This window comes from Oncorhynchus mykiss, chromosome 2 (assembly GCF_057628025.1).
Source record: "Oncorhynchus mykiss isolate SJ-2025 chromosome 2, ASM5762802v1, whole genome shotgun sequence".
Classification (NCBI taxonomy): Eukaryota; Metazoa; Chordata; class Actinopteri; order Salmoniformes; family Salmonidae; genus Oncorhynchus; species Oncorhynchus mykiss.
In genome coordinates this window covers 81658556-81678495 of record NC_143023.1, presented here as the reverse complement: position 1 = coordinate 81678495, position 19940 = coordinate 81658556, and the positions used below count along the sequence as shown (strand labels likewise).

The 19940-nt window shown below is 43.3% G+C and overlaps 1 protein-coding gene across 7 annotated transcripts in view; it reads right to left on the bottom strand.

The window, feature by feature from the left end:
- Positions 1 to 1313: 1313 nt before the first annotated feature.
- Positions 1314 to 19940, bottom strand: part of LOC110497605 (protein BANP) — a 69527-nt gene continuing 50900 nt past the window's right edge. For all 7 annotated transcript variants that reach the window (XR_016488623.1, XR_016488622.1, XM_090209369.1 and 4 more), the window contains 2 exons: positions 13978 to 14121; positions 1314 to 2424 (listed from right to left, as the gene is read on the bottom strand). Coding sequence is in view for 5 of the 7 variants with exons in the window: in XM_090209369.1 (XP_090065495.1) it covers positions 2308 to 2424; positions 13978 to 14121 (261 nt within the window). In the remaining 2 variants the exon portion in view is untranslated. The remainder of the gene's footprint in view (positions 2425 to 13977; positions 14122 to 19940) is intronic.

Here is a 19940-nt window from a genome sequence, read left to right as displayed (position 1 = left end):
AATTAAGGGCACGACAGATTTTTCACCTAATCGGCTCGGGAATTCGAACCAGCGACCTTCCACTAACTGGCAAGACGCTCTACCACTAGGCTACCTGCCGCCCCAGGTATATTCCACCCTGAGCATGTCTAACGCTATCAATCTTTATCAGTGTATCATGGTTCTTTGTAGCGTTACAATACATTGATACGGTTTGTTTACCTGCATTGCATTAGATGGAAGACAGACCAACACGAGCATCGGCCATGTGCAGTAGATCACCTGCTGAGTGTCGACAAACACTGGCCATTCAAAATGTAGAATTGTTAGATAATTCATAGAAAATAATGGCTGATGTTCTGTGGTCAGAGGCGAAAGGACGGCTAACCGCTTGCACACAGCCGTCATTTGTGATGGTTTGTCTTCCCTCTTAGAGAGGATAGGCCTTTTGAGCACATTGAACACTCTTAAAACAGTATTGCACAACATTATTGAACTCAATCGCAAATTGAAATGGCATAACAGACTAGCTCTAAAATAGCACAGCAATAGCATACCATCACACACCATAGACCCAAACACTCAAGTGCGTTACAGAACACTCCCCTTACGAAAAATACCCACATGAATTTCATGTGAAGTGTTCTGAAAACACTTTTTTTAAAACATTTTTTTATAAATTTTACCCCATTTTCTCCCCAATTTCGTGGTATCCAATTGTTTAGTAGCTACTATCTTGTCTCATGGCTACAACTCCCGTACGGGCTCGGGAGAGACGAAGGTTGAAAGTCATGCGATACACAACCCAACCAACAAAACTCCTTAACACAGCGCGCATCCAACCCGGAAGCCAACCGCACCAATGTTTCGGAGGAAACACCTGGCAACCTTGGTTAGCGCGCACTGCCCCCTGGCCCGCCACAGGAGTCGCTGGTGCGCGATGAGACAAGGACATCCCTACCGGCCAACCCCTCCCTAACCCAGACGACGCTAGGCCAATTGTGCGTCGACCTCCCGGTCGCGGCCCGGTTACGACAAAGCCTGGGCGCGAACCCAGAGTCTCTGGTGGCACAGCTGGCGCTACAGTACAGCGCCCTTAACCACTGCGCCACCCGGGAGGCCTGAAAACACATTTTCATGTGAAGCTAATGTAATAACATGTGACCCCTTACTCTCTCAACATCTCCACAGAAGGATATTTCTGTACTAGAGGATTCAAAAATACATGTCAAAGTCAACATCTTGAACATTTTGGAGCTTGTTTTGGAGTTTGTCGACCACTGTCTATGGAGAGAAGATGAAAATACCATTGAAATGCAAGAGCAAAACACACATTTGTGGCAACCACAAAACATTTTATTCACACGAATGTATCCTTCACAGAAATACAGCAGGAAAAACAAAAAACTCTACATGTAACTCATTGTCATGTATTATCATGAACATCATCTTTGCTATTTCGTGGTTGTCTACCTCCAACCAAAGCTCCGCAAACATTTAGACGTGGTACAATGATGTACATGGAACAAACAAACAAAAGCTATGTGGGTTAACCAATATGAAAAAAAAGCTAGGAAAAATGGCGAAGAAAGTAAGGGTCCATCCCAGAAATGATGTACAAACAGAGAGAAAGAAAAAAAGCCAAAGAAAACGCAACCATTAGTAAGTACCGTTAGGCTTGTATTACTTTCCACTGCAGTCCAGCATGACACGATTGCAGGATGCTAGAGAGGAGAACAGCACAGTATTGGTTGTATGAAGTACGAGTCCAGGGGGTTAGCCTAGCCTACTGTAACCCCTCAAGAGAGGGATATTGAGCCGAGTGGCTTAACTTCTAATAGCTCCATGCTTTCCCAGAGTTGATGTAAACATTTTATGCTGATGCTGAGGTGTAAGTAGTGATGGTCTGCCTGAGCAGCATCCTTTATGGGTAGGGTTTAATCCCCTGCAATGTGCCCAGGCCAGGTCTCCGGGTCCTCTTCTGATGACGACAATGTGAGTTAACTAGTTCTTGATAGAAGCTATGAAAGCCTGTGTGCTCTATGAACATTTTCATACTGTTGGTTGACAATGAACGAGTGGTTGCTGGACAAGTCAATATAAAATAACAAAACCACTTCTCTTGATCTTTGCTGTTGTTCTTTTGACATTTTCTAACTTTCTCTTATTTATTTAATTATATTTAATTTACAATTTACAAAATTGTATTTAATTGTATATTGTCTATGGACCACCCCCACTTCTCCATCCCTTCCACCTACACCTCTGTAACTCTGTCGTAGGGTGCTGGCCATCTCTCTCTCTCTGTCTCGAGGCCCTCGGGGGCCCTTATGTCCCCACAGAGGTGACGATCTGCACCACCTCCCCGTTCTCCCCCGCTGGCAGATGGAGGGATCCCTCCTTCACCTCCATCTCACCCTGCATTGCTGGGGCCAGCTCCGCCGCCTGGGAGGGGAAAGGGGGATTGAGGGGATGATTGGGGAAGAAACCAGGGAGGAAGAGGAGTAGGAGAAATGCAGGAGTGGGTGTGGGGGAAAGAGACGGGAGGGAGAGAGGGGATGAAAGAGTGACAGTGAGAAAGGTAGGAAGTCAGAGAAGAGAGTCAGTGGAGGAGAGCGGAGGAAGCGGAGAGGGGTGAGAGGGAAGATGGAGAGAGAAGAAAAATTGAGGGAGAAAGAGAGAAGAGAGACAAGTTATAAATAAAAAGCAGACATGTTATCTCCTGGGCCAACCTCAGTTCAGAGAGGCATGGAGATGTGGAATGGGTAACCCCCAGTAAAAGATGAGAATAGTCAAGGATGAGTCACTGTGCTAGGAGAGAAAGAGAGGACCTAGTGAGTCTGGTCTGGTGAGTCATTCCTTCCAAGCCGAGATGCCAAAGTTCTCCCCAACAGCACACCTGCATCTTTTAATCCTCCACTCAAAACAGCACAGCGTGTGCTCACACAGGCTAGTGCGCACAGGTGCACCAGACTAGCCAACACAAGACAAAGGTGCGTGGATACCATCTGGTGTCTGATCTGGACAACATTATTCTATCCACACTGAAGTGGTTTCACTAGATTAAAACAAACTCTCTTGACATTGATATTAGTAACAGCCATGAAATTGGCCCTGCAACAGAGACATCTAGCTACAGCATCCAACCAAACACACCTAATAAGTTTTAACATATCACACCATAGCAGTTTTTTCAACTGAAAACGAAAACAAGCGGTTGTAATTGAGCAAGTACAGGTAGTACCTTGTTTCAGTCAGCTTTCTACCGTGTGGTGCATAATGAATATGACCCAGGTGTCCAACTAAAACCTTTCCTATTCCTCTCTCCATATGATGGCCAATTGTTTTTCATCTGGTATATAACAGATGCTTCTGGCACTGTATGAGAATCCCGCCCGGGACCAGACCCTGTTGGGTTGTAGTAGGGCCAGCCATAGACTTGACCCGTGTCTGAACCATCACAAGGCTAATGTCAGAAATGTTAAACACCGATCTGTCAAGAGGCGCCGCCAAACCAGGGCAAACAGGCCTTCCTATTCTGAACTATTATCTTATTTGAGTCCGTTTTTTTACTTTATTTGATATAGCTTGTGTAATGGAAACTATTGAATAAAGAGAGTGGGGATTTTTTTTTTTTAGATAAATAAAGGAAAAGCTAAAGCAATTAATCAAGAGCTCTTAGTTATAAATGCTCCCATATGTTCGGGAAAACAGATTAGAGCGAATCGCTCGTGTTCAACACTTTTTGGGGAGAGGGGAAAAAGCGGTTGTGACCTTTTCCTGACCTTTGAACTGGAAAGGTGGCAAACCAATCGGTAAGTACTGGCTATTTCAGGGGCGACCTTGCGCTTTACCTGACTAATAGTGTACATCTCCTCACAAGCCTACTGTGTATTTGCTTTGCCCAATGTTGGTTGTGTGAAGTACGGGTCCACAAACTCTCTTGACATCGATATTAGTAACAGCCATGAAATTGGCCCTGCAACAGAAACATCGAGCTACAGCATCACTCTGTGATATTTGCAGTCTGTTCTTTTTTTTTTTACTATTCATCTCCATCTATGAATTTGAGAGTTGTTAGTCTACATTTCTCCAATCCCAAACCCTCAGCTTTATAGCAAAACCAAGTAGCATTTTGGTGGCCACAGTTTTGTTGAATTTAGAAATAAGGAGTGGGACTTTGTTAAAAGACAATGGATTAGAGTTGTCTCACTTTGAGTAGCCTAAAAGAACAGCATGTACAGTATCCTATATTTTTCGGGCTGTTCAACAGTTGTATTCTCTCCCCTTCCTGGTCCATATGCCCTTGTTGAACACAAGATGCTTCATTTCATCTCTTCGGAGCAGTAAATTGGAGATTGATCAGGGCCCAGTCAACTTTGTTGATTTCTATCAAGCTGTCAGTGTACAATCAACCATTAGAATAAATAGTGAAGCTCTTTAAGAGTCCATTCACAAAGTGTGCACAAACAACAGTCTGATTCCTGCAGAGAGAGAGAGAAAAATAGAGAGGTGAAATGGAACCAGAGTGCAGCTGGGTGGCAATCATGTATACCTATGGTGTATATATATTTATAAACTGGGTGGTTCGAGCCCTAAATTCTGATTGGCTGACAGCTGTGGTATATCAGACCGTATAACCCGGGGATGACAAAACATTTACTTTTACTGCTCTACATACGCTGGTAACCAGTTTATAATAGCAAAAAAGCACCTCTGGGATTTGTGGCATATGGCCAATAAACCACAGCTAAGGGCTGTATCCAGGCACTCCGCATTGCGTCATGCTTAAGAACAGTCCTTAGCCATTGTATATTGGCCATTATACCACACCGCCTTATTGCTTAAATATATACACACTACTGTTCAAAGGTTTGTGGTCATTTAGAAATGTCCTTGTTTTTGAAAGAAAAGCACATTTTTTGTTCAATAAAATAACATCAAATTGATCAGAAATACAGTATAGACATTGTTAATGTTTTAAATGACTATTGTAGCTAGAAAAGGCTGATTTTTTAAATGGAATATCTACACAGGAGAACAGAGGCCCATTATCAGTAACCATCACTCCTATGTTCCAATGGCACGTTGAGTTAGCTAATCCAAGTTTATCATTTTAAAAGGCTAATTGATCATTAGAAAATCCTTTTGCAATTATGTTAGCACAGCTGAAAACTGTTGTTCTAATTAAATAAGCAATAAAACTGGCCATCTTTAGACTAATTGAGTATCTGAAGCATCAGCATTTGTGGGGTCGTGTACAGGCTCAAAATGGCCAGAAACAAAGACCTTTCTTCTGAAACTCATCAGTCTATTCTTGTTCTGAGAAATTAAAGCTAAAACGGAAGTTTACCTACAGTTTACCTACACTTAGGTTGGAGTCATTGAAAATAGTTTTTCAACCACTCCACAAATTTCTTGAAAATGAACAAACTATAGTTTTGGCAAGTTGGATAGGACACCTACTTTGTGCATGACACAAGTAATTTTTCCAAAAATTGTTTACAGACAGATTATTTCACTTATAATTCACTGTATCACAATTCCAGTGGGTCAGAAGTTCACACACACTAAATTGACTGTGCCTTTAAACAGCTTGGAAAATTCCAGAAAATGATGTAATGGCTTTAGAAGCTTCTGATAGGCTAATTGACACAATTTGAGTCAATTGGGGGTGTACCTGTGGATGTATTTCAAGGCCTACTGTCAAAAAAAATATAAAAAGAAATCAGCCAAGACCTCAGAATTGTTTTTTTTTAGACCTCCACAAGTCTGGTTCATCCTTGGGAGCAATTTACAAATGTCTGAAGGTACCACATTCATCTGCACAAACAATAGTACGCAAGTATAAACACCATGGGACCACAGAGACATCATACCGTTCAGGAAGGATACACGTTCTGGCTCCTAGAGATTAACCTCTAGCGTCGAGCAATCCCGTATCCAGGAGCGTAATCATAGCCTCAAGCTCATTACCATAACGCAACATTTCCTATTCATGAAAATCGCAAATGAAATGAAATAAATATATTGAAATACAAGCTTAGCCTTTTGTTAACAACACTGTCATCTCTGATTTTCAAAATATGCTTTAACCAAAGCTACACAAGCATTTGTGTAAGAGTATTGATAGCCTAGCATAGCATTAAGCCTAGCATTCAGCAAGGAACATTTTCACAAAAACAAGAAAAGCATTCAAATAAAATAATTTACCTTTGAAGAACTTTGGATGTTTTCAATGACGAGACTCTCAGTTAGATAGCAAATGTTCATTTTTTCCAAAAAGATTATTGGTGTAAGAGAAATAGCACCGTTTTGTTCATCACATCACGTTTGGCTAAGAAAAAAAAACGAAAATGCAGTCAACACAACGCCAAACTTTTTTCCAAATTAGCTCCATAATATCGACAGAAACATGGCAAACGTTGTTTAGAATCAATCCTCAAGGTGTTTTTCACAATTCTATTAGATGAAAAATCATTCCTGGCAGTTGGTTTCTCATCAAAGGCAAACGGAAAAATACTGCAGCTGGAGATTACGCAATAATTGCGACGGAGGACACCAAGCGACCACCTGGTAGATGTAGTCTCTTATGGTCAATCTTCCAATGATATGCCTACAAATACGTCACAATGCTGCAGACACCTTGGGGAAAACGTGGAAACCGTAAGCTCTCCTAGATCCTCCACAGCCATATAAGGAGTCATTGGAATGAGGCGGTTTCAAAAAATGCGGCACTTCCTGATTGGATTTTTATCTGGGTTTCGCCTGTAACATCAGTTCTGTGGCACTCACAGACAATATCTTTGCCGTTTTGGAAACGCCAGAGTGTTTTCTTTCCAAAGCTATCAATTATATGCATAGTCGAGCATCTTTTCGTGACAAAATATCTTGTTTAAAACGGGAACGTTTTTCATCCAAAAATTAAAAGAGCGCCCCTTAATGTACTTTGGTGCGAAAAGTGCAAATCAAGCCCAGAACAACAGCGAAGGACCTTGTGAAGATGCTGGAGGAAAGAGGTACAAACATATCTATATCCACAGTAAAAACGAGTCCTATATCGACATAACCTGAAAGACCGCTCAGCAAGGAAGAAGCCACTGCTCCAAAACCGCCATAAAAATGCCAGACTATGGTTTGCAACTGCACATGGGGACAAAGATTGTACTTTTTGGAGAAATGGCCTCTGGTCTGATGAAACAAAAATAGAACCGTTTGGCCATAATGACCATCGTTATGTTTGCAGGAAAAAGGGGGAGGCTTGCAAGCCGAAGAACACCATCCCAACCGTGAAGCACAGGGGTGGCAGCATCTTGTTGTGGGGGTGCTTTGCTGCAGGAGGGACTGGTGCACTTCACAAAATAGATGGCATCATGAGGCTGGAATGATGTGTATATATATTGAAGCAACATCTCAAAACATCAGTTAGGAAGTTAAAGCTTGGTCGCAAATGGGTCTTCCAAATGGACAATGACCCCAAGCACACTTCCAAAGTTGTGGCAAAATGGCTTAAGGACAACAAAGTCAAGGTATTGGAGTAGCCATCTCAAAGCCCTGACCTCAATCCTATAGAACATTTGTGGGCGGAACTGAATAAGCATATGCGAGCAAGGAGGCCTACAAACCTGACTCAGTTACACCAACTCTGTCAGGAGGAATGAGCCAAACATAACCCAACTTATTGTGGGAAGCTTGTGGAAGGCTACTCGAAAGGTTTGACCCAAGTTAAGCAATTTAATCAGATACTAATTGAGTGTATGTAAACTTCTGACCCACTGGGAATGTGATGAAAGAAATAAAAGCTGAAATAAATCATCCTCTACTATTATTCTGACATTTCATATTCTTAAAATAAAGTGGTGATCCTAAATGACCAAAGACATTTTTATTAGGATTAAATGTCAAGAATTGTGAAAAACGGAGTTTAAATGTATTTGGCTAAGGTGTATGTAAACTTCCAACTTCAACTGTCTATATATTTGATGATATCACAAACAAACCCCAGGCTGGTCAGGGAGGGAGAAATTAATCAATTAAGGATATCCATTGCTCCAAGAGACGAACGGGGATACGGGTGGGACAAATTAGAGCGCTGACAGAGACACAAGTGGTGACCGAGGATGCCATACCTCATACAGCTACACTGAGCAAAAATATAAACGCAACATGCAACAATTTCAAGATTTTACTGAATTACAGTCCATATAAGGAAATCAGTCAATTGAAATAAACTCATTAGGCCCTATTCTATGGATTTCACATGACTCCATACGGATATGCTTCTGTTGATTACAGATACCTTAAAAAAACGGTGGGGGTGGGTGCGGATCAGAAAACCAGTCAGTATCTGGTATAACCACCATTTTCCTCATGCAGCGCAACACATCTCCTTTGCATAGAGTTGATCAGGATGTTGATTGTGACCTGTGGAATGTTGTCCCACTCCTCTTCAATGGCTGTGCGAAGTTCCTGGATATTGGTGGGAAATGGAACACGTTGTCGTACACGTCGATCCGGAGCATCCCAAACGTGATATGTCTGGTGAGTATGCAGGCCATGGAAGACTGGGACATTTTCAGCCTCCAAGAATTGTGTACAGATCCTTGCGACATGGGGCCGTGCATTATCACGCTGAAACATGAGGTGATGGCGGCAGATGAATGGCACGACAATGGGCCTCAGGATCTCGTCACGGTATCATGTGCATTCAAATGACAATATTCCCATCGCCACCATGGGGTACTCTGTTCACAACATTGACATCAGCAAACCGCTCGCCCATACAAAGACATACACACTGTCTGCCACCTGCCCGGTACAGTTAAAACGAGGATTCATCCGTGAAGAGCACACTTCTCCAGCATGTCAGTGGCCATCGAAGGTGAGCATTTGCCCACTAAAGTCACTTACAACGTCAAACTGCAGTCAGGTCAAGAACCTGGTGAGGACGACTAGCACACAGATGAGCTTCCCTGAGACGGTTTCTGACAGAAATTCTTTGGTTGTGCAAATCCACAGTTTCATCAGCTGTCCAGGTAGCTGGTCTCAGACGATCCCGCAGGTGAAGAAGCCAGATGTGGAGGTCCTGGGCTGGTCACACGTCGTCTGCGGTTGAGAGTCCGGTTGGACGTACTACCAAATTCTCTAAAAATGATGTTGGAGGCGGGTTATGGTAGAGAAACTAACATTCAATTTTCTGGCAACAGCTCTGGTGGACATTCCTACAGTCAATATGCCAATTGCACACTCCCTCAAAACTTGAGACGTCTGTGGCACTGTGTTGTGTGACAAAACTGCACATTTTAGAGTGGCCTTTTATTGTCCCCGGCACAAAGTGCACTTGTGTAATGAGCATGCTGTTTAATCAGCTTCTTGATATGCCACCTGTCAGGTGGATGGATTATCTTGGTAAAGGAGAAATGCTCACTAACAGGGATGTCAACAAATTTGTGCACAACATTTGATAGAAATTGTATGAAACATGGGACCAACACTTTACATGTTGCGTTTATATTTTTGTTTAGTATAGTTGCCCAGAAGAGTGATAGGTGGTGAGGCAGGATACTCTCTGCACATGCCTGCATTTAGCCAGCAGAAAGTCTACTCACTCTAAATGAACAAGAATCAAATTACTCAAACTCTGGGTAGGATTGGCATTTCTACAAACAGCCAAACAACAAATACATTTTAAAGAGCCAAAGCTTTTTTTAGGGTCCAATTTTTTTATAATGTTGCACAGCATGAAAACAATGTCTTTGATAAGCATGAGACGAATCAGCGATACCTATAAAAAAAACATGTGACTTCAGTGAAAAGTGAGCATTATGGAGGATGTGACAGTTAACATGGTTTTGGAAAAACAGAGGGAAAAAGTCTCCTTCGTTTCTGGACGTGCCAAGCAGGCCACTTAAAGGAGGGTCTTCTGTGGGTGCATGTGCACCCTTCCTGCTTTCAACACATGGCTCCCAGTCCCCGAGCTCAACCATCAAGGGATTCAAAGCTAATCTAGTAATTATTACTTTCCTCTTTCTGAAGCTGCGTCTGTACATTTCACATTGTTAAATGACTGTTTACTAAACACCAGCTGTAGGACTGAAAGGATAAGGGCATTAGCTTTGAGTGAAAGCATTACAATAGGGAGAATAGCTGTGTGTTGAGTACCTGTAAGCAGTTTGATGAAATTGCTAGGTATTACGCTGGTATTTCGATTTCAACATGGCAGTAATTATAAGGAGAAATATGGCAGTGCGCCGCATAGCCAGTCTTACTGGGAGACTGCACAATATATGTTTGTGTCATTTAAAGGGGAAGTGAGAGACTGACGACTCTATTCCCGGCTGGTGCTAAGGAGGCACAAGTGTAAAAAGCACGTTAGTTTGATCAGGTAAAAAGTGGCGGGCTGGCCTTTTCCAGCCCTGACGTCAGGTTCGGCAATTTACCTGTCTAACAGGTGGGAGGGGTGCCAATATTTGAGGCGTGTCCTTAAAAACAACCGCAAAAGTGACAATTGCCCTTAAAAACAAGTGCAAAAGACCCATAAAAAGCAGGGCTTGACGGTAACGCAGTTGATAATGGCATGGATTTTGACAACGGAAGCGCTGCCTACCCAGCCATGATTCGCAGTGCCCATTGAAGGAGAGATGTGCCGGTGAATCTCGTATTTAGAAACAAAAACACGATTGGCTTCTCCCCATTTTTAGTTCAATTTTATTGAAAACCAAGCATAGCCTACCCTCCCCTTAATCAAGGCTGGTTTAGCATTGCATAGTTGCGTCTTTTTATACTGGCCATTAGCCAAAAGTAGCCTATGAATAAAGGGTTTTTAAATGGTCAATTGAAATATTTTACTCTCCATGCTTTTTCATTATTCATAATTCACATACCTGCATTTCGCTTGTTCAAGTAGGCTATCCATCCCAATTTCCAAGGAGTGCCCCTCCACACTATTCAGTCCTCCTATAATGCCATATCAACATCAGATTATTTTCTGAATCGGTCTCGAACATAGACACCACGATACAATTGACAGAAGCGTAATATTTTGTAGACATGCGAATGTTATGTATAGACATTTAGGCCTACGTGTGCACACAGTGCCATGGAACGAGAAGCGATTTATGATATCATGCTTCGGACCAAATCCTATTTAGAAATATTATTGTTGGTTTAAAAAATAGATTTGTTTTTTTGTTTTTTAATCAAATGAATTACAAAGATTCACTGTCCATGGGTTTATGGTACATGACTCGAATGCAATGCACTTTCGTCTGCTATTCCTGGAGAAGTGAAAATACGACATGTAAGATGGTTCCTTGATATTTCTAAACATTACATTTGCGTATAGCGATGAGTAGACATGCCCCCTTTCTCTATATTTTGGAGCTTTACCCGACTCCTGTGAAAAGTTTGGATTTAAGTACAACCCTCTGTAGTCTAAGATGCCATGTCTCTAATATATGCCCAGCTTATTTAAAATAAGTTGTCGTTATGTTTTTATTCAATATTTGGGGCTTTATCAATAGCCTAGTGAATTTAATCTTGCTTATTGACTATAAGTGGCATGTCCAGTTCCAGACTGCAATTTACAGTAGGCCTAGCCCCTATGAGTGTGAATGATATAGCCTATATTTAACAATGTATTTCTATATTGAAGCAATACAATTAGAACAAAACATGTTTAACAAATATGGGGCAGGCTATTTAACCAACTAGGCTGTAACAGACTAACATTTGAATTGGAGTTGATGACAACGCAATACATAAAATAATGTAAAGACAACTTGAAGCAACCACATACGCTACATGACCAAAAGTATATTAGAGACCTGCTCGTCAAACATCTCATTCCAAAATCATGGGCATTAATATGGAGTTGGTCCCCCCTTTACTGCTATAACAGCCTCCACTCTTCTGGAAGGCTTTCCACTAGATGTTGGAACATTGCTGCGGGGACTTGCTTCCATTCAGCCACAAGAGCATTAGTGAGGTTGGGCACTGATGTTGAGTGATTAGGCCTGGCTCACAGTCGGCGTTCCAATTCATCCCAAAGGTGTTCAATGGGGCTGACGTCAGGGATCTGTGCAGGCCAGTCAAGTTCTTCCACAATGAACTCGACAAACCATTTCGGTATGGACCTCACTTTGTGCACGGGGTCCTTGTCATGCTGAAACAGGAAAGCGCCTTCCCCAAACTATTGCAACAAAGTTGGAAGCACAGAATCGTCTAGAATATCATTGTATGCTGTCCTTCACTGGAACTAAGTGGCCCAGCCCAAAGCATGAAAAACAGCCCCAGACCATTATTCCTCCTCCACCAAACTTTATAGTTGGCACTATGCATTCGGACAGGTAGCGTTCTCCTGGCATCCTTCTAACCCAAATGCGTCCATTGGACTGCCAGATGGTGACTGCAGTCCACTCGGACTGCCAGAGAACTCGTTTCCACTGCTCCAGAGTCCAATGGCATCGGGCGTTAAGATTTCCCTTCACTGGAACTAAGGTGCCTAGCCTGACCATGAAAATCCAATGGCATCTAGCTTTACACCCCTCCAGCACTTGGCATTGCGCATGGTGATCTTAGGCTTGTGTTCAGCTGCTCGGCAATGGAAACCCATTTCATGAAGCTCCTGACAAACAGTTATTGTGCTGACGTTGCTTCCAGAGGCAGTTTGGAACTCAGTAGTGAATGTTGCAACCGAGGACAGATGATTTTTACACTCTCTACGCACTTCAGCACTCAGTGCTCCCGTCCGTTCTGGGAGCTTGTGTGGCCTACCACTTCACGGCTGAGCCGTTGTTGCGCCTAGACGTTTCCACTTCACAATAACACAGTTCATTGGGGCAGCTCTAGCAGGGCAGACATTTGACGAACTGACTTGTTGGAAAGGTGGCATCTATGGGTCTCCACATAATTTTGTATATATACACTGTATTTAGCCATGGAACATGTTCTGATTGGCCAGAAACGTGTTTATTCATCAAAACCCAGCCCTTTTGCGCCAGCTAGTGCGACCATGATTCTGGTTCAGAAAATAGAAAAGAATACTTGACACATCCCCGAACCTATAACGCTAATGCATTAGGTTTGTTTAAATAGAGCCCAGAATGTCCTGGTGTGAGCCCTTAACTGTCCTTAGGTATATTTAGAACCCAACCCTCTATACTTCTGCCTCCCTCAACTCAACCACCCCCCCAAACATCCCCAACACTTGACAAAATTATCTGTCACATCTCATCTGAAACACCCCCTACACATAAAACCCATAACTATCAACCACCCACTCTAACCTCCCCTTACATCTGTAAACGCTTACACTTCCATCCATTTCCCCCTCACCTCCACAATATCCTACACTAATCCACCCCCCTCCACTTCAGACCCAGAACCTGTGATGGCTCCATCAGCCCCTTGCTCTCTCCTGATGTCTGAAAACACCAGTGTAAACCGCCCGCCACCCTGCCTTTGATACTCTTTAATGGCACCATCGGGGAATGATTCATGATCTCCTGGGGGATGGATGGATAGAGAGAGGGTGTGAGAGAGGATATGTATTATGCTTTGTTTAAAAAAACTAAATGCATTGTGTAGTGCGATTGGTGTAGATTAGTGTTGAGGACCTGTTTCACCTCACCGCAAGGGAGCTGTGTTCAAGGGAGCTGTGTTCAAGGGAGCTGTGCAGCAAGGGAGCTGCCTTGGCAGCAGCTAATGGGGATCCTTAATAAATACAAATGTAGCCTCTGGGTGAGCTCACAGATATGGCCTGGGCTGGGGAGATACGTCTCACAGGTACGTACAGAATAGCATAGAAAATAGACAATTCTATACACCATGTATGTTTGAAGTCTACTCTACTGGATGTGTGGAAATGTAAATGTCACAGGTGTGTCTCAGGAGTTTGAGCGAACATTAAGTCGGAACCGTAGCTGAGATGCAAAACAAAAACAGTCAGGAATGCTGCCGTCAGGCCCGCCAGACTCAACGACAGGTTGTGCTCCTCACCTGTACAGTAGCGTTGTGGTCGTTGACTTGGGCCAGTTGGACATACTGCACCTGTATGTCACTGGCCTGTAGGGGGGAGCCCTCCACTGCTGTGGCCCCCCCGTCAGCTGACGCCACCGCTATCAGCTGGGCCCCACGCAGCACCTGACCAGGGGGAGGAGAGTGGGGGGGGGAAGGAGAGGGAGGGAGGGAGGGAGGGAGGGAGGTAGGTAGGGAGGGAGGGAGGGAGGGAGGGAGGGAGGGAGGGAGGGAGGGAGGGAGGGAGGGAGGGAGGGAGGGAGGGAGGGAGGGAGGGAGGGAAATGATTAATATAAGATGGAATTGGAAAAATGCTCAATTGGAGCAAATATTTATTATCACAATGGCAAGACTATGATTTGTCTAATTAATCACAAAACTATGATTAATTTCACTGCAAGAAAAACATTGGCTCTGGTGAGAGCTTGTGCAAGGGTCAGCCAATGTGTCTGTTTGTACATCAAACATGGCTTCAAACCTTAACACACACACAACCCCTAGCTTTCTCTCTGATATCACATCATCTTCGAGAGAGAGAGAGCAGCCACTATGGTTTTGAAGACGTCTGCTTAGCATTACAGTACCCACAATGGCACCCTATTATTACCTTTATAGTGTACTGCCATAGGGCTCTGGTCAAACGTAGTAGTGCACTATGTAGAGAACATGATGCCATTTCAGATGCAGCCATTGTTGGCTGCCTCTGCCAACTAGCTAATGCTTTGAATCAAGAGTTTACTGCCAGGATCTGCTCTCTAACTCACTGACTGGCTACACTTCCCTGAAGAGAGGCCGATTAACAATAAACAGCAGACAGAAGTATTTATGCCCGATCTGATGTGTGTTTACATTCTTTCATTAGACACAGCTATCAGGGTGTAACAAGCACAGGCTAGCGTACCGGGACACACAGATCACTGAACATGTCACTCTCATCGCCACCTGAGATAGAGATGGGGAAAAAAAGAAAAAGAGGAGAGGGAAAGAGAGAAACATCTAGAGAAGGGGAGACCCCTAAACCCTGTTGTGTTGAACTACAGCCAAGCTGTGCCAAAGCTCGGCATTTAACACACTCACTAATAACAGAGCAGGATAGTACAGCTGCAACATGGTATGGAGTATTCCTGTAGATTTACATTGACACACACACACCCTATAGCCCCAAGGCCCTAGTGTAAGAGCTATGATGTCTAGGCCTAATTTAATAACATACAGTAGGCCTACTGTAATAAGTTGTGGAATATTTGAACAGACATGCCAAGCTAACATACAATCATACTGTCACACCTGACCCAGCAAGATTGATGGAGGAAAATATTAAGTGAACTCGATGTGTGTGTTGCGTTTAAATAAAACCATGCATCTCTCTTGCGATTACTACCTTACACAGCACTACAACATGTCTCTCTCTCCACCTTGCATGACCTACATGGCCTCTTGCATGTGTGCTTTGTCTCCAGCTTTAACCAGTCTGACTTACTCCCATGTGTGCTTTGTCTCCAGCTTTAACCAGTCTGACTTACTCCCATGCCAGTGGAGTGGAGTAGAGCAGAGCAGCTGGGTGCAGGCTTAACAGACATTCCCAATTTGGGGATGAATCAGAATCTGCTTGTCTGCAGAAAAAACCCAAACCTCAAACCCCAATTACAGATGCTGTTTGTGCCCCCCTTACCGTATCAACCCGCCCTGTTCCACCCCCTCACCAAACCACAACCTTCGCTTTGAAGTTGGTGACTCGGTTACGTGATTCGTGAGTCGTGTTAACCCCCCTGGAGCCTGGTGGGTTGTGTCAGGCTCCGGAAGATTTTGCCATATTTTTCTTTTTCACCACAATGTCTGATGCCGACTCACCAGGACACGCCAGTCCCAGCCGGGCTGATGGGAACTATTAGATGAGAAGGAAGACTCCCTGGCTACACTAGCCAGATGAGAGCCACAAAACGGATGCAACATAGGGAACTACAGAGAGGGTGATTGGGGGGTGAAGGTAGTCTTGAAAAGGGGGGCCAGTAAACAGAGAGTTGCCGGTTCAAATCCCAAGGCTGACGGAGGAATTCTGCAGGGAATGAGCCGGCAGCTGGAGGCTTCCTGGCTTCAATATTCCATGTGCTACCTACTGACATTGTGCACTTGAGCAAGGCACTTAACTCCTCAAATCTGCTCCAGGACCACTGCTTTGTGGTATTGTAATTATTGTAATGGACTGTGGGACTATAAACACACACTGACAGGGAGTGTATGTGATTGGACAAAGGGTCCATATATACACTGACCACTTAGAGGGCAATAAATAGCCTTGATCTGAGGGGTCTTGCTGAGTGAGTGACATCTGAGTGAACGTACACTGACTGACTGAAGGGCAATAGATCGTAGTCTGAATAACGGTAATCACAGACGGACTATACAAAAACTGACCACAGGGAAACTGACCCTACTGTGAGAAAATAAATACACTGACCACAGAGACATTGCCATATGCATCTGCATCTACACGTTCCGTCATATTCATCTGCATCTACACGTTCTGTCATCTGCATCTACACGTTCTGTCATATGCATCTACACGTTCTGTCATCTGTATCTACACGTTCTGTCATATGCATCTGCATCTACACATTCTGTCATATTCATCTGCATCTACACGTTCTGTCATATGCATCTGCATCTACACGTTCTGTCATATGCATCTGTATCTACACGTTTTGTCATATGCATCTGCATCTACACATTCTGTCATATTCATCTGCATCTACACGTTCTGTCATATGCATCTGCATTTACACGTTCTGTCATATGCATCTGCATCTACACGTTCTGTCATCTGCATCTACACGTTCTGTCATCTGCATCTACACGTTCTGTCATATGCATCTGCATCTACACATTCTGTCATATTCATCTGCATCTACACGTTCTGTCATATGCATCTGCATCTACACGTTCTGTCATATGCATCTGTATCTACACGTTTTGTCATATGCATCTGCATCTACACATTCTGTCATATGCATCTGTATCTACATGTTCTGTCATATTCATCTACACGTTCTGTCATATCCATCTGCGGTCCATCAAAAGTTCAACCCTTTTCCAGTCTTCAGGCAAGTCAGCCCAGCCCTGCACAAAAAGACAAAACAGCTGTGAAATAAATGCGGATAGACCATCAGTCATATGAACTCTGTAGAAAGACGCACTAGGCTAATCTGTTTATTAGGGATACACACTTTGTCTGAACAGGCCTCTAAATCTGAGAGACAAATAATTAAAGTAAAACTGACCCTAGTTATTTACATACAGGTGGAGCAGGAATGTCGTGAGAGTACGCTTGGAATGTAGTAGGTAGGCAGAGGTAATTAATTTAACTGAATTTTTAAGCCCACGTTTTATCCTAATTATTTATATAATTATTTATAAAAAGATCTGTCAGCTACATTTGGTGGAGGGGGCACACTGATTGGACCAGGCAAAGAGTACCCCCCTTCTCCCTAGTAAATGGTTCCTTCCAATTTGCACCACGGAGCAAAGATATGCTAGGCATAGACGTTAGATACTCTAGTGCTTGCAGACAGTCTCGTCAGTAGAGAAGGAGCGTGAGTGCCGAGTGACACATAGCATTTGATTTGATTTAAGCTGCCGGTGACTCACAGGCAGGACTCACAGGAGGTATGTTAGTAAATTAATTTGATCAAGCTATGTAGCCTATTGATACCTTCTTGATTAATAAATAAAATGAAAATGTTTCTCTGTAATACTAGTCACCTAGCAATTTTATGAAGTTGGCTTTAGCTAGATACACCTCATGACCAAAAGTGCAGTATCAGTCAAAAGTTTGGACACACCTACTCATTCAACGGTTTTTCTGTATTTTTACTATTATCTACATTGTAGAATAATAGTGAAGACATAAAAACTATGAAATTACACATATGGAATCATGTAGTCACCAAAAAGTGTTAAACAAATCAAAATATATTTTCTCAACCAGCTTCATGAGGTAGTCACCTGGAATGCAATTTCAATTAACAGGTGTGCCTTGTTAAAAGTTCATTTGTGGAATTTCTTTCCTTAATGCATTTGAGCAAATCATTTGTGTTGTGACAAGTTAGGGGTGGTATACAGAAGATAGCCCTATCTGGTAAAAGAACAAGTCCATATTATGGCAAGAACAGCTCAAATAAGCAAAGAGAAACGACAGTCCATCATTACTTTAAGACAAAGGTCAGTAAATTTGGAAAATGTAAAAAACTTTGAAAGTTTCAAGTGTAGTCGCAAAAACCATCAAGCACTATGAGAGTGACCTCTGCTGCACAGGATAAGTTCATTAGTTACCAGCCTCAGAAATTGCAGCTCAAATAAATGCTTCATAGTTCAAATGAGAAATTTTGGTTCCAAGCGCTGTGTCTTTGTGAGACAAAGAAGGTGAATGGTTGATCTCTGCAGGTGTGGTTCCCACCGTGAAGCATGGAGGAGGACGTGTGATGGTATGGGGGTGCTTTGCTGGTGACACGTTCTGTGATTTATTTAGAATTCAAGGCACACTTAACCAGCATGGCTAACACAGCATTCTGCAGCGACACCCCATCCCATCTGGTTTGCACTTAGTAGGACTATCATTTGTTTTTCAACATAACAATGACCCAAAACACACCTCCCAGGCTGTGTAAGGGCTATTTGACCAAGAAGGAGAGTGATGGAGTGCTGCATCAGATGACCTGGCCTCCACAATCCCCCGACCTCAACCCAATTGAGATGGTCTGGGATGAGTTGGACCGCAGAGTGAAGGAGCTTGTGGGAACTCCAAGACTGTTGGAAAAGCATTCTAGGTGAAGCTGGTTGAGAGAATGCCAAAACTGTGCACAGCTGTCATCAAAGCAAAGGGTGGCTACTTTTTGAGAATCTCAAATATAAAATATATTTTGATTTGTTTAACACTTTTTTGGTTACTACATGATTCCAAGAGTTATTTCATAGTGTTGATGTCTTCACTATAATTCTACAATGTAGAAAAAATGAAGAAAACCTTTCAATGAGTAGGTGTGTCCAAACTTTTGACTGTTACTGTATGTGGACACCTGCTCGTCAAACATCTCATTCTAGAATCATGGGTATTAATATGGAGTTGGTCCCCCCTGTGCTGCTATAACAGCCTCCACTCTTCTGGGAAGACTTTCCACTAGATGTTGGAACATTGCTGCGGGTACTTGCTTCCATTCAGCCACAAGAGCATTAGTGAGGTCGGGCACGCAGTCGGCATTCCAATTCATCTCAAAGGTGTTCGATGGGGTTGAGGTGAGGGCTCTGTGCAGTCCAGTCAAGTTATTCCACACCGATCTCAACAAAACATTTCTGTATGGACCTCGCTTTGTGCACGGGGTCCTTGTCATGCTGAAACAAGCGCCTTCCCCAAACTGTTGCCACAAAGTTGGATGCACAGAATCGTCTAGAATATAATTGTATGCTGTCCTTCACTGGAACTAAGGAGCCCAGCCCAAAGCACACCTGTCTATATAAGGTCCCACAGTTGACAGTGCATGTCAGAGCAGAAACCAAGCCATAGGGTCGCAGGAATTGTCCGTAGAGACAGGATTGTCTCGAGGCAAAGATCTGGGGAAGGGTACCAAAAAAATGTATGCAGCATTGAAGGTCCCCAAGAACACAGTCGCCTCCATCATTCTTAAAAATGGAAGAAGTTTGGAACCACCAAGACTTCCTAGAGCTGGCCACCCGGCCAAACTGAGCAATCGGGGGAGAAGGGCCTTGGTCAGGGAGGTGACAGAGCACCAGAGTTCCTCTGTGAAGATGGGAAAACCTTCCAGAAGGACAACCATCTCTGCAGCACTCCACCAACCATGCCTTTGTGGTAGAGTGGTCAGACGGAAGCCCCTCCAGATTCTCTGGTCTGATGAAACCAAGATTGAATTGTTTGGCCTGAATGCCAAGCATCA